General features: G+C 40.7%; 1 protein-coding gene across 1 annotated transcript in view; it reads right to left on the minus strand.

Moving 5' to 3' along the window:
* Nucleotides 1-17,770, minus strand: part of LOC126291091 (uncharacterized) — a 141,571-nt gene that overhangs the window by 64,579 nt on the left and 59,222 nt on the right. The window contains exon 5 of the mRNA XM_049984911.1: nt 11,884-12,032. Coding sequence (XP_049840868.1) covers nt 11,884-12,032 — 149 coding nt within the window. The remainder of the gene's footprint in view (nt 1-11,883; nt 12,033-17,770) is intronic.

Consider the following 17,770-nt stretch of genomic DNA (forward strand, 5'->3'; position numbering starts at 1 on the left):
CAAATGAAACAACAGTTATTTTAAAAAAATTCTCATTGGTTTATGTAACTCATTAAGAATTTTTTCATGAAAGTTAGCAGTATTAGATTGTATCTTTGAAGAGGTGAACGATTTCTTCACTTCATCACCTACAAAACCTTTTTAAGAATATTTACTCTTTTTAGTTTCACATAATAGTGCAGAGACCTTCAGTTATCTGCCGCCCATTTTCAGATGTTTCTTTGTGAGGATTATGCTTTTCACTAAATTTTCTGCAATTCAAGTACCAAATACTATTATCCATTTACATAGATCTAACTTTATTAATTCGTGTTCCAATTTATCATCATCATTTGATTCTATAAACAATCACCAAACATGAGTAATTCACCTTAAACAGGTACAGTTTTAACATAATTAGTAGCAATAAAAAATTTATCTTTCCTTTTCATCTTAAGTGATGAATTATTTAGTTCTGTAAGGTGTAAAATTTGCAGTTCATTGACATTTTAACTATTTATCTCATTTTTAAAATTGTAAGTGTCAGGTACCCATTTATATTGGCATCAAAAAATAAAATTCTTTTAATTTTTACATCATGCTGAAAAGCATATTTTCACACTTCTTCACCAGTTAAAAAATGAAATTTCACTTTATGTTTGTCTTGCATTCTATTTTGATGATAGCCTAATTGGTTCATGATGCATGCAGTTAAATCTGTCTTTGAGAAATAATCTGCAAAAGCTTTTTTACTTCCTTTTTTGTAAGGTAACTGTGTAGGTTATCTTTATGAATCTGATTAATTTTTTCTTTGAGATGTGTGAGATGTGTTATTGAATTTTGTAATCAGGTTTTGTAACAAAATTATTTAATTCATTTTCTAGATATTGCTTGATAATTGCATCATAACCACATCTACTAGTCTTTTACCTTTATAATCAATATATCCCTTCCAGAATGAGGCTTTTCACTCTGCAGCAGACTGTCCACTGATATGAAACTTACTGGCAGATTAAAACTGTGTGTCAGACTGAGACGAGAGGACCTTTGTCTTTTGCAGACAAGTGCTCTACCATTTGAGCTACCCAATCACGACTCATAACCCATCTTCACAGCTTCATTTCCGCCAGTGCCTCACTCCTACCTTCCACAATTCACAGAACCTCTTCTGTGAACCTGGTAGAACTAGCACTCCTGAAAGAAAGGATCTTGGCGAGCCATGGCTTAGCCATAGACTGGGGGATGTTTCTAGAATGAGATTTTCACTCTGCAGTTCAGTGTATGCTAATATGAAACTAGGTTGAGATATGAATTTAGGTATGCAGAAGAGCTTCTGTGAAGTTTGGAAGTTAGGATATGAGGTACTGGCAGAATTGAAGCTGTGAAGACGAGTTGCGAGGCATACTTGGGTAGTACCAGATGGTAGAGCACTTGCGCACAAAAGGCAAAGGTTCCGAGTCGAATTTCGGTCTTGGATACAGTTTTAACTGCCAGGAAGTTTCAATATATCACTTAGTTACTTTAAAAATTTTACATAATTCTTTTCAAATTGTTTAACTAAATTTTTTATTTTTGGGTGAATTTTTGACTAGAAATATTCGATTTCATTTTCAAGCTTTTTAATCCTCCAGATTTTATAATTCCAATATTTTGCTTATTTATCTTGTTTCAAAAAATGTCTATTTATTAAATTCAAGAATATCATTAAATTTGCCATTATCTGACAACCGTTTTAAAACAAAAAGATACAAATGATGCATTAAAATTTTGTATTCGCTATCCATTATAGGATAACTCATACAGATGATTGATTTTATTCCTATTCAACAATCCTAGATCTTGGATATAGTTGCTAATCATTAATGGTGATTTTCCAAATCTGCTTGGCACTATTATTGCACATCGAATAAAATTAGGCAAGAATTTTCCATCCTTATTTTATTATTTCTCCTCAGGAATATTTATTTTTTGTTTCCAAATCAGTTTTCATTTAATTCATAATATAGTTGTAGTAAATGAGTCACCTATTCAGTTGAGTTGTAAGTCATTTGTTCACAACAAAAAAAAAAGACTGACTGTTTCTGTACAAGACAGCTGCTACAGTAATATTGCACTGTATGGATTTTATACAACATTTTCAACTTCGAATATTATGTTGAAATATAATAAATTGTGTGATGGGGAGACAATAGAACTTCCTTTTAGTCAATATACTTCGTAAAAGTTTAAAAAAATCATCCATCAAAATGAAAAAATATTCACATCAGGGCAGAGGAAATTTTAAATAGAGTTATTATTTAAAGTGATGGTAAATTATATAAGGTGAAGCTAAACTGTATATGGATTTAAATGACAGTATAGGAAGTGTGCTTGGATTTTGTGGACAAATTATTCTTACTAATGAAAATACTGTTGCTAACAATGTTCCTAAAATTATTATTTTCGAATTAATCAACATAAACTTTAGTTTAGCTTATGGAATGTTTGTGAAGCATACTGATCATTTTCATTGGGAAACTAGCTTCCTTCTAGCCAACTGCTGAATTTGATGGACCACTAATTCATAAACCACATTATCCTGTATATATTCCTGTTTTTGATACTATACAGAATTTAGAGATGATGTAACTGATGAAAATGATAATTACATTGACTTCAATTGTGCTACTATAACAGTTATTTTAGAAATCGCTTACTAATATTCTAACCTTATTAAATGAATACAATTGAAAGCTACCAGTGTTATTATTCCCAGCGAGTGAGAAGACTAAAATTAATCTAAAACTCTCCAGCAGGGAGAAAGAGATTAACATAAATATTGGAGATTGCTTGGTTCATCCTAGTTATTCGCAGCCACACATGAGCTTCAGTATTGTTGGAGCTGATGATGCAGATCATCCAGCACATGATGAAAAATACAAGAAAAAATTAATCGATGAGTATGAGGCAAAAGTGTTCGGGATTATCAGCTTAAAGAAAGGAAACAATATTTTGACAATATTATGGAAAGGACAGATATGCCAAGTCACAGTTAGGCACAACAAAAAGACTGTCAAACGAGTAAACTTTCAGACAAAAAGACCTTCTTCCAAATTAGTCAACATAGACACACACAAACACCCACCCACCCACCCACCCACCCACCCACACCCAACCACCCACCCACCCACCCACCCACCCACCCACCCACACACACACACACACACACACACACACACACACACACACACACACACACAGATGCGCGCGCGCAGACAGAACTCACACATACGACCACTGTCTCTGACTGATGAGGCCAGACTGTGAGCAGATATGCATGAAGTTATAAGAAATCTGGACAATGGAGGTAAAGAGGAGGCTGAGGTGAGGAAGGATAACAGGATATAGGAGGAGGACGATAAACTGTTGTGCATGTAAGCACACAGGTACATGGTGGGGACACATTACGGCAGCTAGGTGCAGTCAGGAGGTTAGACAGAGGGCATGGTGGAGGGTGAGAGCAGTGGAAAAGGAGATTAGTAATTTGACTGTGGGTGTGTTGGTTGAACAGAGGGCTGTGTAGTGCTCAAGTGGGAACAGGGAAAGGGATAGAAGGGTGAAGGACAATGTCATCACCTACAAATAAATCCAGAGAGCAGCAATGGGTACCTACATGGCACCATCCTATGCTAAACTATTTATGGGCAATTTAGAGGAATCCTTTTAACCACCCGGAATCTCAAATGACTCATCCTGTTCAGGTTCATTGATGACATCTTTGTGATCTGGATCAAAGGCGAGGACACCCTATTCACATTTATCCATAACCTTAGCACGTTCTCCCCCATTTGCTTCACCTGGTCTTCCTCAACCCTACAAACCACCTTCCTCAATGTTGACCGTCAATTCAAAGATGCGTATATAAGTACTGCCATCCTTACCAAACCTACCAACCACCAGCAATACCTTCACTTTGACAGCTCCCACCCATTCCATACAGCCTAGCCATTTTTAGTGACAAGCAGTCCCTCTTGAAATATGGAGATGTAGATGAAGAAATAAATCATGAGCCTCACTAAGGCATTCACTGACCATAATTACCCTCCCAAGTCACCCACGCCTCCCAAAGTCCCACTGTCCAACCACATAAGAGCATTCCTCTTGTGACTTAGTACCACCCAGGAGAGGAGCAATTGAATCACTTTATCCATCACAGTTTGTACTACCTCTCGTCATACCCCTAAATAAGTGGTCCTACTCACTATTCTTCTCACCCTCCCACAGTGGTATTCCACCACCCTTGAAACTTGCACAATATATTTGTCCATCCCTTCATAAACCTACTCACAACCCCTTGCCTCATGGCTCAGATCCCTCTAATAGACCTTGATGCAAGACCTGCCCCATAAATCCCCCCACCACCATCTACTTCTGTCTGGTCACAAGCATCACCTGTCCTCTCAAAGGCATTTATGTGTCTAAACGTTAAGTTGCAACCACTGTGCTGCCTTCTACGTGGGCATCGCAAACAAACTGTCTGTCCACTTGTATGACCTCCGACAACCTGCAGCCAAGAAACGACTGGATCACCTAGTTGCTCAGCACGCTACCCAACACCACGTTCTTCATTTTAATGACTGCTTCACAGCCTATGCTATCTGGATCTTTACTACCAATAACAGCTTTTTCGAATTACGCAGGTGGAAGCAGTCCTTGCAATATATCCTACGTTCCTGTAACCCTCTTGGCCTCAGTCTTCGTTAGCCATTGTCCTTCACCCATCTTTCCCTTTGTCTGTTGCCACTTGAGCACTAACAGCCCGCTATGCCACCAACGTACCTACAGTCTTTTTCCTTCTCTCCTTTTCCACTGGATGTAAATATGTAAATATTAGATATGGTGAAAAAATTTGTATAGCGCTTAATAAAGATTTTAAAATTATTTTCCCAAACAGATACTATAAATTAATTACTGTTTGGATCTGCAGTTCTTTGAAGATGGAAATATTAATCTGAGATACAGGGGAAGGTAGAAGCTTGAAAATAACGATAATGAATTTCATGGTCTAGAATTTCCAGTTAAATTCAAATTTTGCAGCTTTATCAATGCCATGCCTATGCCATCCTGCTTTAATTTCATTGTGCTCTGCTTGCTGGCCTCTGGTTCACAAAAAATTCATTATTCCCCCTTTCTCCCCCCACCCAAGTGTGCTCAAGTACCCCACTTAGTAGTGTAATAGAAAACCCGGTGGAGAGTGCTGTTGCAAATGTTGTTGACGATGCTTCTCAGGGGCTAAGTTGAACTAGTATTGGCGTATATGTGGGTAACTTTGAACTGAGCTATGAGTGACAAGAATTACAGAATTATCACATACTAACTAGATACTTGCATATACAGAAACAACCAACTGAATTAGAAATAGCTCCTAGGTTCGAAAGTCAAAGTGCTCCTTTTGCCACAGTAAGTGCAACAGGCAAGCAAGCCTCAACACTGTGCTTAACTCATACCTTGAAGTGGTCTTCGGCGTAACAAGTGGGGAAGACATTTTGTATCAGCATATTTGATAGTGATCACATCATGGGAGAATGCAAAGAGCACTTCCTCTGCAGTTCAACGATGGACATGTGGTCCATGCAGATCTACATCCTTGAAATGTAATAGAGAAACCATCGTTGATATGCATTGGAGATACCCATACATTAACACCTGCTCGCCTCAGGTGACAGGGCAGTTTACCACTGCTACAGAAACAACACTACTGGACGCTTGGAGCATAGTAAAAGTCATCTAAACCGATGGTTGCATTACACATCACGACATGCCACAGTATAGGATGGATGTATCAAAAACTACATGAAACAATGCATCCCATTTGTCAGAAGAGTACTGTTAAAATGAGAGATACAGATATTCCCATATGGGCGATGTTTACACAACATGAAATGAGGCTTTGATGCATGCCACTGTCTCTACCAGCGGATGACACAGGCACCTACTGTCCCATCAAGTGCATCTGTTTGTTCAACTACAGGCCTACCCAATAGATGACCTATACTTTCAGCAAGACAGTTCGAATTGTGTCCAAATGGTTTCGTCAATACTATCTTCCCCCATCTCTCCAGATCATTTATCACAGTACTTTTAAGCACATCTGGGACGCAACTGAAATGGATGTGGTCACTGTGGTCCAACTCACACAAACCTACACACGTTGTGGGTGTCAGTTTAGCAGATATGGGTTCAAACGTTTCCACAACGATATCAGTGTCTTGTGGAGTTATTACAATAACACATGTCATCGCCAACAGGACCTTAGAAGCTACAATATGCTGCTAAGTACGTAACCATAGTTGAATTGTTATGATGGCACACATGTTAGGCTCTCACTGAAGAATAGGAATGGATAACACAGGGTGATCTCTATAGCCTTACACGAGCAAACCACATAAAATGATAAATGCTCACAGAGGGCATACACATTACTGAAGCTCTAAAAGTGCACAGAAAAACACCCAGGATGACGGGATGAATAATTGTTCCCACTGTGTTTTCGGCACCTGTCGGACATTTGATTTCTTTTTATGCAAACGATCATTGGATGTAACGACGTTTTGTTGTGTGCTTAACTTGTGAATGATGTAGGTATAATTTGGAGTATATCCAGTCTGTAAACAGAACAGAAGCATATCTGCAGGAATGTCACCACAGGCATTCCTCATGTGGTCGACCATGACATCACAGCCTGTTGGCACTTGCTGGCAAACCGTATATTTTAAATAACCCCGCACAAATAAATCTGGCAACATCAAATCCAGTGACTAGGGAGCAAATTAACAGGGCCACCTCCCTCCATCCACCGACCAGTGTAAACACGGTCTAATACCTCCTGTACTTCAATTGTGTAATGCACTGGGCAACTGTGCTGTAAATACATATGGATGCAGTATTGTGACAATGCTAATTATAGACATGCCAGAATCACGTTGTGATTGCCGGGCACTTATCCATGGGTTTTGGTGGACTGCCACAAGTACAGCTATTTCATTAGCTTCTACTTCAATACGTTTCCTTTTGCCGATCTGTATACTACCATCAGACTTCAAGGCGTTCACAACTTTGTAAAAAAAAAAGAACGAAAGCGACCTTTCCCTAGAAAACGCTTTGCATACAAGGCAACAGCAGCCTCAACATTTCTCCTATATTCTCTGGAAATCAGGATCACTTTTTTCTCCAGTGGTTGCAACATTCATTGTCTACTTGCATGTCTATTCTCCAGGCAGCAAACACTGAGCAAGGATAGTGATGTTTAGAGCCGCCATCTGTTGTACGTCTGTACGAGACATGAGCTCCTGTCGCAGTATACTGCCTGTTATTATACATTGTACGTTGGATAGTCCCCTGTTCGATATCTCGGAGGAATACAACTTTGCGAATAGTGTTTCCAATTAGTAGTTATAATTCTCTCCCGTGCTACCCTTGCAACATGGAGGTAGGTTCCCACATGCAATTGGATATTCAAGGGCCATTGAGTAGCATGTTGTAAATTACGATCGTGTACCCATTTCTGTTCCACCAATTAGAGCGCCATCTGTGGCGAAAGGAAGAAAATGCTTCAGACAAAACGTATGTAGATTTTGAGATAGAATCGTAATGGAGATTCAGGCTGAAGATTTCAAAGTTGCCCCCCCCCCCCCCCGCCACCCACACACTAGTTGGGGTGGTAGGTCAAGTGTGGTATCGTTGGATGTCACCGCCACGGCAGACAAATTGGAATTACAATTTTCTTTTATCTGATGTGCTGTTTTCGAGATATTTCAATGTCTTCAGTTAAAATGAACACACAGTATATCACTGGAAAGCGTTGAAAGTGGAACCAATAGAACCAGACCAAGTCTGGTGTGCCACTGCCTTTAAGCAGGCATGATCTATGAATGATATCACTCTGGATAAAACTTAAACGTAAGTATACACGAGAGACCTTCAGTGAGTAATGCAACACTTGTTTCTCGGTCAGATTCGGTTGTAAACGTGCGGAATTTGTTACGAGACATGTGTGTCTATTTCCCTTTCAGATCCTATAGTTACACGCAGTTCTGATAGATGGCAACACTATACGTAGCCTTCAAAATCGCGTCTATAACGGAGTTGCGTTCCAAACAGAGAACGGTCACTGAGTTTCTTATGGTGGAAAACCAAAGCTTCACAGATATTCACAGGTGCTTGTAGAATGTCTACAGAGACCTGACAATCAACAAAAGCACGGTTGGGCGGGGCATCTGTGACCATTTCAAGAAATCTAAGCAAACCTGTCTGATCTCCTGAGAGTCACACAAAGCTGTAATTCCTGTAGTGATGGAAACCAGAAATCGACACTGCAGGAATCAGCATGGGTTTCGAAAAAGACGATCATGTGAAACCCAGCTCGCGCTATCGTCCACGAGACTCAGAGAGCCATAGACACGGGTTCCCTGGTAGATGCCGTGTTTCTTGACTTCCGCAAGGCGTTCGATACAGTTCCCCACAGTCGTTTAATGAACTAAGTAAGAGCATATGGACTATCAGACCAATTGTGTGATTGTATTGAAGAGTTCGTAGATAACAGAACGCAGCATGTCATTCTCAATAGAGAGGAGTCTTCCGAAGTAAGAGTGATTTCATATGTGCCGCAAGGGAGTGTCGTAGGACCGTTGCTATTCACAATATACATAAATGACCTTGTGGATGACATCGGAAGTTCACTGAGGCTTTTTGCGGATGATGCTGTGGTATATCGAGAGGTTTTAACAATGGAAAATTGTACTGAAATGCAGGAGGATCTGCAGCCAATTGACGCATGGTGCAGGGAATGGCAATTGAATCTCAATGTAGACAAGTGTAATATACTGCAAATACATAAAAAGAAAGATCCCATATCATTGAGCTACAATATAGCAGGTCAGCAACTGGAAGCAGTTAATTCCATAAATTATCTGGGAGTACGCAATAGGAGTGATTTAAAATGGAATGATCATATAAATTTGATCATCGGTAAAGCAGATGCCAGACTGAGATTCATTGGAAGAATCCTAAGCAAATGCAATCCGAAAACAAAGGAAGTAGGTTACAGTACGCGTGTTCGGCCACTGCTTGAATACTGCTCACGAGTGTGGGATCCATACCAAAAAGGGATTGATAGAAGAGATAGAGAAGATCCAACAGAAGCAGCGCGCTTCGTTACAGGATCATTTAGTAATCGCGAAAGCGTTATGGAGATGATAGATAAACTCCAGTGAAAGACTCTGCAGGAGAGACGCACAGTAGCTCGGTAGGGGCATTTGTTGAAGTTTCGAGAACATAACTTCACCGAGGAGTCAAGCAGTATATTGCTCCCTCCTACGTATATCTCGCGAAGAGACCATGAGGATAAAATCAGAGAGATTGGAGCCCACACAGAAGCATACCGACAATCCTTGTTTCCACGAACAACACAAGACTGGAATAGAAGGGAGAACCGATAGAGGTACTCAAGGTACAACGAAGGCTCATCTGTGCGGAACTGCTTGTGCATGGTTGATCATGCCCTTTCTTTATCGATGATCGTCACAGACTACGAAACACGGATTCGTGACTTCGATCCCCGAAGCAAAACGGCAGACCTTGGAGCGGCGCCACACCACCTCTTCTCTGAAGAAGAAGTTCAAAGCCGCACACTCATTATTAAAGTCATGTCGACTGTCTCCTGGGAGTCTTAAGAGGTTATCCTGTTTGATGCCTTCCCTCATGGAGCAAAGGTCAGCTCTGAAGTGTATTTTGCTGCTGTGAGAAAATTGAAAAAATGACTTCAGGGAGTTCGTCGCCACAAAAATGCAAACGAACTTCTGCTCCTCCATGACAACACAAGGCATCACATAAGACAGCTTAGAAAAGTTCATTGGGTTGTTCTTCTTCATCCCCCCCCTACAGACCGTATCTTGCACCTTTCGATTTCCATCTGCTTGTCCCAATGAATGATGCACTCCGTGGGAAGCAGTACGTGGATTATAGGGAAATTATTGATGCAGTAAGACTTTGGCTCTTGATGTCGACTAGTAGAGTGGTACCACGCTGGCATAAGGACCCCAGTAGGATGGCGCGAGCCCGTCGCATTAAGCAGAAACTTTGTTGAAAAATAGGGCTTTGTAGCTAAAAGAGTCGGGAATAATGTGGTGTATTCGAATCCTGAATAAAACCGAGTTGATTTCTGAGAAAAATGTGTTGCATTACTTATTGAACACCCCTCACAGCAAGCTTTCGCTGCTGTCTATAATGACTTTCAGTGTGTGCTGTTAGGAAACAAAGCTTCCTACTTTCAACTGGAAAGTGGCTGTTTGGTTTGTTTTTGGGGAAGGAGACCAGACAGCGTAGTCATCGGTCTCATCAGAATAGGGAAGGATGGGGAAGGAAGTCGGCCAGCATTTTCCTGGAGCAATTTAGGGAAATCACAAAGTAGATGTATCTAGTTGTGTGACCAATTTGGTTCCCATTCTCTCAAGGCTACAGTTCAGTTAGTCACCTGACAGTCAGGGGGTGTAGGAGAAACGGGGACTCCTGGCAGCAGGCTTAAGCCGTTGGCACACTGACCGTGCTGTCGAACGTTAACGTTGAGCGTGCCAAGTTCAACGTGCTGCTGAACGCTCAGGAACGATGCGACTCGTGCATACGGTGCGTGGGCCCCAACGTGGTATACGCGATGGTAACGCACTCCAGCGGCAGTTGAGGGTTGTTTCTAGCTCGTAAATCACACTGTTTACTCAACGGGTGCTCGTAAAATTCTCACATTAGCACTGTTAAAACGCACATTTCCTCCATCGTCCACGAAACAGAAAGTACCATGTTCAATTAATAAGGACACAGGTTTATAAAAGTTCCATTACGAACAGTGCGGTACAAATTTGGAATACTGCTGCACATAAGATAAACATTATTTCATCATTCCCACATTTTAGTAAAACCCCAAGGTCAGTCGTACTTGATCAGTGTTCCTACCCAGTAGCAGAACCTTTGCAACATGTGAATTACAAAGCGAAAAAGAAAAAGGAGCAAAATATCTTTATACAAGTAGTGCAAGCTGTCCTGTAGATTAAGCCAATCGAACAAAGTCACCCCTCAAAAAAAGGTGAACTTACATTTACAAATCGGCAAATATTATAGTATATACTTATATTAAACTAATAATAAAGTATCAGAACCCAATAAAAACCCGAATGTGAGGAAAAAAAATTTAGAAGTGGCAAGACACGAACCACCGCCTCATCAAAATAATACATTAGCGGCAATGACGCTAGTCACTACGCTACAGCAATAACTTACTCGAACTGTCTAATTATAATATGTTAGCTCATGCAGAAAACCTTAATCGTAGATATGTTACTAATTGAAGTTTAATTATAACAAATTGTACCAAGAACAATGCATTTTCGGTAGATCTTCAGTGTGTCTCTGGCTTCAAATAGCCTACTCTCATAATACGCAAGTTACAATAATTTTTTTGTCGGGAATATGATGTTTCTCATTATTTTATTGGAACGAATCACACAGTTAACAACGGTTTTTTAGTGATTCTCTATTTGCTGGTGCTCAGAAACGGCATATATACACATAGACTTGAAATGAATGCCAATATGGTGCGTCATAACTCTGTACTGAAGGGACGGCGTGCGTGTGACGTAGGTGGCGTTGCGCCATCTCATTGGTCAACGCTCAGACGCACGCTCAGAATATCTGACATACCAGATATTGCTGTGCACATCCGGAAAGACTCCCGAACGTGCTATTCCACGCTGTGACGTCAGAAACTCGGCACGCTCAACGCTCAACGTTCGGATGCACGGTCCGTGTGCCGACAGCTTTAGGCATGCTCGCGACAGTAGGTGCGGGTGTTAGTCTAGTAGGAGGTGGAGCTCTTACTGGACTCTATGTTGAGCTTGGTCGGCGCGAGTGGTCTCAGCATGTCGTCGTAGTCCTCTCGGGGCCTTCCTAGTAGCCCCATCAGGCCCTCCAGCTCTTCTTCCGGACACATCAGATACTTCTCCAGCGTACTTAGCCGCTCGTCTTTCCTGAAACATGAAGCGCGCACTTCCCCAATCTCGCAGTAAAGCCTGTTACCGTTACCTGAACTGAGCAGTTGTCACAAGTCATATTCCATTACTTACTTGTTCTGAACTTAAGAAAATCACAACGTTTCAAAAATAAACCCTTGTGCAGAACTACCGGTTTTCCACAAAGAATTTGTCAGGTGTTCTCACAAGGACGAGTTACGGAAACGACAATATACAAAAGTTTAGACTAGATATTGTGATGGGACAGAATGATTTCGCACGATTTACCAATGTAATTTTTTAGGGTTCGTTTCATGCTATTGAAACAGCACGAGACAAAATACGGGGAAAGGAACATGAAAAATTTGCAACTTTGTCTATGTAAATGTATGTGTTGTGTATTTGTGGAGATAATCGCGTACCTTGTATAGCACGATCGGGAGGTGGCAGCAAAAATCATCCGTCAGCCCAAGGGCAACAGCAGAGCGTTGGAGCCAGAGACTATAGTGCACCAGCTGGCCGCTAGGAGAACGACAGACGGCTGTATGTTGCTCATTTATAATCGTTAAGAAATAATGGAGGCGCCGTATTTTTGTCAACGAAATGGTTCAGTTATGATTTTATACCTGAGGAAAAGCAGTTAGAACAGGGGAGCAGCGAAGGACACTTAAGAGCAACGAAGTTTGTATTCAGAGGATCGAAAGGACCGATAATTAGTTGTTGTTTGTTCGATAACTTGCGTTGATGCGGTTAGCTATCGAAATTAATTAATCGGACAGCTGTATCAATTTATTGTCCAGGTGGGAAGTTTCCGCAATTTTACTAGTGTGACTGAAAGTGTCTGTATTTCGGTGAAAGGTTGCATCTACTGAAGCAAACCAAGAGCTGTATCATGTGCGAGATACAGAGGCGAGAGAGTGCGCCGGGACACCCCAGTTCACTGCTAGTAGCGCCACGTCACCTTAATGCGTCTGCATATAGCGCACAAGTATTGCACCACAATTTAGTATGAAATTAAAAATCAAAATTTATGTTTAAAGCTTTGTTAAATTATAGTTTAGTGTAAGAATGTTCCAAATACCAAGTTTTGATGTTCTAAACTTAATAGTTTACGAAAAAATGCCGTTTTAAGAGATAAATTAGAGATGCTAAATAATGACGCTAGGAAGTCAGAATTTGCTCAGAAGGTGCAGTTAGAAGTTATAAATATGCGATGCTGGTTTCCAAAACCATAAAACAAAAATTAACGCCAGAATCCACGTGTTTCTGGAATAATCAGAGGCGCTAAATAATCGACTTAGAAACTTGAAAATTTGTTTTATGCTTCAGTACACCCCAAAAATAATAACAGAGAGTCCACGTTAATCTACCTCTTATAGTTTTTGAGTAATTAAATAAAAACTAATTTTGTAACTAAAATGTACCTAAGTGTTGCAGATTAAGTACTTGAAATTTTAATGACAGAGAATTTTGGTTAAACCAAATGACCAAATATATCAAATGCTAGAGCTACACCAAGTTTAAGACTTGTAACAGAAATAGCAACTGATATAAGTCTTAGCAAAGGTATGGTTCTGAGGTAACAATCTACCGTTAGTTCCACTAAATAAATTCTATTAAGCAAAGTTTTCATTCTAGCGAGCTGGAACTTTCTACGTGCTTTTGAACTGCATATCTGCAAACCAGCAAAAATTAAGAAGTTTCTGAAGTAACTGGTAACTATATTATTAAAGATTATGTGCCCGAGATAGCGGTCGTTTGTAGACTGCCGCCGTATGCAAACAGAAAGAGACCACAGATGTTTCTGGGCAGTCCGCACCGCTACCTTATAAATACAGCCCCTCAAGCAGAAGGAAGGTTCACTTCGCTCTCAGGTACTGTACGGTCCACGCCAGTTTTTTTTTTTTTAATCTCATGTTGTTTGCTTAAGATCGTTGCGTCTGTTCGGGGCGGACGTCGTAAGACATCCGTTTAACTTCGTTGATGATCGATTAACTCAGTTTTTTTTTTTATTACAGAGGGCGCGTAACCCTCTGACCGAACACGCTGAGCTACCGTGCCGGCTATTAAACGTCTGGTCGCGCTCTGCCTCGGACGACGTCAGAGCCGAGCTGTGACAAGCGCGTATTTGGCAGTGAAAACGGATAGTGAACTCGCGAGGACTGTACACCGTCCTGGATCGTTTAGAATTCGGTAAAAAAAAACTGTTAGTGTGCCGTCCGTGTGAAATTCAATTCCGCGTGGCAAGTGGTGAATTTATTTCTACTTTTACGGCGAGCATTAATTTTTGAACATTTATTGCGAACTTCCCCCCATGAGCCATGGACCTTGCCGTTGGTGGGGAGGCTTGCGTGCCTCAGCGATACAGATGGCCGTACCGTAGGTGCAACCACAACGGAGGGGTATCTGTTGAGAGGCCAGACAAAGATGTGGTTCCTGAAGAGGGGCAGCAGCCTTTTCAGTAGTTGCAGGGACAACAGTCTGGATGATCGACTGACCTGGCCTTGCATCATTAACCAAAACGGCCTTGCTGTGCTGGTACTGTGAACGGCTGAAAGCAAGGGGAAACTACAGCCGTAATTTTTCCCGAGGACATGCATGCCGTTTTTCCGTATGATTAAATGATGATGGCGTCCTCTTGGGTAAAATATTACGAAGGTAAAATAGTCCCCCAATCGGATCTCCGGGCGGGGACTACTCAGGAGGACGTCGTTATCAGGAGAAATAAAACTGGCGTTCTACGGATCGGAGCGTGGAATGTCAGATCCCCTAATCGGGTAGGTAGATTAGAAAATTTAAAAAGGGAAATGGATAGGTTAAAGTTAGATATAGTGGGAATTAGTGAAGTTCGGTGGCAGGAGGAACAAGACTTTTGGTCAGGTGAATACAGGGTTATAAATACAAAATCAAATAGGAATAACGCACGAGTAGGTTTAATAACGAATAAAAAATAGGAGTGCGGATAAGCTACTAAAAACAGCATAGTGAACGCATTATTGTGGCCAAGATAGACACGAAGGCCACGCCTACCACAGTAGTACTAGTTTATATGCCAACTAGCTCTGCAGATGACGAAGAAAATGAAGAAATGTATGATGAAATAAAAAAAATATTCAGATAGTGAAGGGAGACGAAAATTTAATAGTCATGGGTGACTGGAATTCGTCAGTAGGAAAAGGGAGAGAAGGAAACATAGTGGTTGATTATGGATTGGGGCTAAGAAATGAAAGAGGAAGCTGTCTGGTAGAATTTTGCACAGAGCATAAGTTAATCATAGCTAACACTTGGTTCAAGAATCATAAAAGAAGGTTCTTTACATGGAAGAAACCTGGAGATACTAAATGGAATGAGATAGATTATGTAATGGTAAGACAGAGATTTAGGAATCAGGTTTTAAATTGTAGGACACTTCCAGGGACAGATGTGGACTCTGACCACAATCTATTGGTTATGACCTGTAGATTAAAACTGAAGAAACTGCAAAAAGGTGGGAATTTAAGGACATGGGATCTGGATAAGCTGAAAGACCCAGAGGTTGTACAGGATTTCAAGGAGAGCATAAGGGAACAATTGACAGGAATGGGGGAAAGAAACACAGTAGAAGAAGAATGGGTAGCTCTGAGGGATGAAGTAGTGAAGGCAGCAGAGGATAAAGTAGGTAAAAAGACGAAGGCTGCTAGAAATCCTTTGGTACAGAAGAAATATTGAATTTAATTGATGAAAGGAGAAAATATAAAAATGCAGTAAATGAAGCAGGCTAAAAGGAATACAAACGCCTCAAAAATGAGATCGACATGAAGTGCAAAATGGGTAAGCAGGGATGGCTAGAGGATAAATATAAGGATGTAGAAGCTTATCTCACTAGGGTTAAGACAGATACTGCCTACAGGAAAATTAAAGAGACCTTTGGAGAGAAGAGAACCACTGGTATGAATATCAAGAGCTCAGATGGCAACCCAGTTCTAAGCAAAGAAGGAAAGGTGGAAGGAGTATATCGAGGGTTTATACAAGGGCGATGTACTTGAGGACAATATTATGGAAATGGAAGAGGATGTAGATGAAGACGAAATGGGAGATAAGATACTGCGTGAAGAGTTTGACAGAGCACTGAAAGACCTGAGTCGAAACAAGGCCCCGGGAGTAGACAATATTCCATTAGAACTACTGACGGCCTTGGGAGAGCCAGTCATGACAAAACTCTACCAGCTGGTGAGCAAGATGTACGAGACAGGCGAAATACTCTCAGACTTCAACAAGAATATAATAATTCCAATCCCAAAGAAAGCAGATGCTGACAGATGTGAAAATTACCGAACTATCAGTTTAATAAGTCACAGCTGCAAAATACTAACGCGAGTTCTTTACAGACGAATGGAAAAACTGGTAGATATGGACCTCGGGGAGGATCAGTTTGGATTCCGTCGAAATGTTGGAACACGTGAGGCAATACTGACCTTACGACTTATCTTAGAAGAAAGATTAAGAAAAGGCAAACCTACATTTCTAGCATTTGTAGACTTGGAGAAAGCTTTTGACAATGTTGACTGGAATACTCTCTTTCAAATTCTGAAGGTGGCAGGGGTAAAATACAGGGAGCGAAAGGCTATTTACAATTTGAACAGAAACCAGATGGCAGTCATAAGAGTCGAGGGGCATGAAAGGGAAGCAGTGGTTGGGAAAGGAGTGAGACAGGGTTGTAGCCTCTCCCCGATGTTATTAAATCTGTATATTGAGCAAGCAGTAAAGGAAACAAAAGAAAAATTCGGAGTAGGTATTAAAATTCATGGAGAAGAAGTAAAAACTTTGAGGTTCGCCAATTACATTGTAATTCTGTCAGAGACAGCAAAGGACCTGGAAGAGCAGTTGAACGGAATGGACAGTGTCTTGAAAGGAGGATATAAGATGAACATCAACAAAAGCAAAACGAGGATAATGGAATGTAGTCAAATTAAATCAGGTGATGCTGAGGAAATTAGTTTAGGAAATGAGAAACTTAAAGTAGTAAAGGAGTTTTGCTATTTAGGAAGTAAAATAACTGCTGATGGTCGAAGTAGAGAGGATATAAAATGTAGACTGGCAATGGCAAGGAAAGCGTTTCTGAAGAAGAGAAATTTGTTAACATCGAGTATAGATTTAAGTGTCAGGAAGTCGTTTCTGAAAGTATTTGTATGGAGTGTAGCCATGTATGGAAGTGAAACATGGACGATAACTAGTTTGGACAAGAAGAGAATAGAAGCTTTCGAAATGTGGTGCTACAGAAGAAAGCTGAAGATAAAGTGGATAGATCACGTAACTAATGAGGAGGTATTGAATAGGATTGGGGAGAAGAGAAGTTTGTGGCACAACTTGACTAGAAGAAGGGATCGGTTGGTAGGACATGTTTTTAGGCATCAAGGGATCACAAATTTAGCATTGGAGGGCTGTGTGGAGGGTAAAAATCGTAGAGGGAGACCAAGAGATGAATACACTAAGCAGATTCAGAAGGATGTAGGTTGCAGTAGGTACTGGGAGATGAAGAAGCTTGCACAGGACAGTGTAGCATGGAGAGCTGCATCAAACCAGTCTCAGGATTGAAGACCACAACAACAACAACAATTGCGAATTTTCAATTGAGTGATGTTAGTCAGGGCGACAAACAATCTGGTAGGAAGTTACCGTAGAGGTAGCCTCTGAACTGCTAGAGGTGCTGCTAGATTAGAAAGACTTGTTTTCAATTGAACATAACGCAATTTTAAGTGTTGTTTGTGTGAAACTTT

Source organism: Schistocerca gregaria, chromosome 1 (assembly GCF_023897955.1).
Source record: "Schistocerca gregaria isolate iqSchGreg1 chromosome 1, iqSchGreg1.2, whole genome shotgun sequence".
Lineage (NCBI taxonomy): Eukaryota > Metazoa > Arthropoda > Insecta > Orthoptera > Acrididae > Schistocerca > Schistocerca gregaria.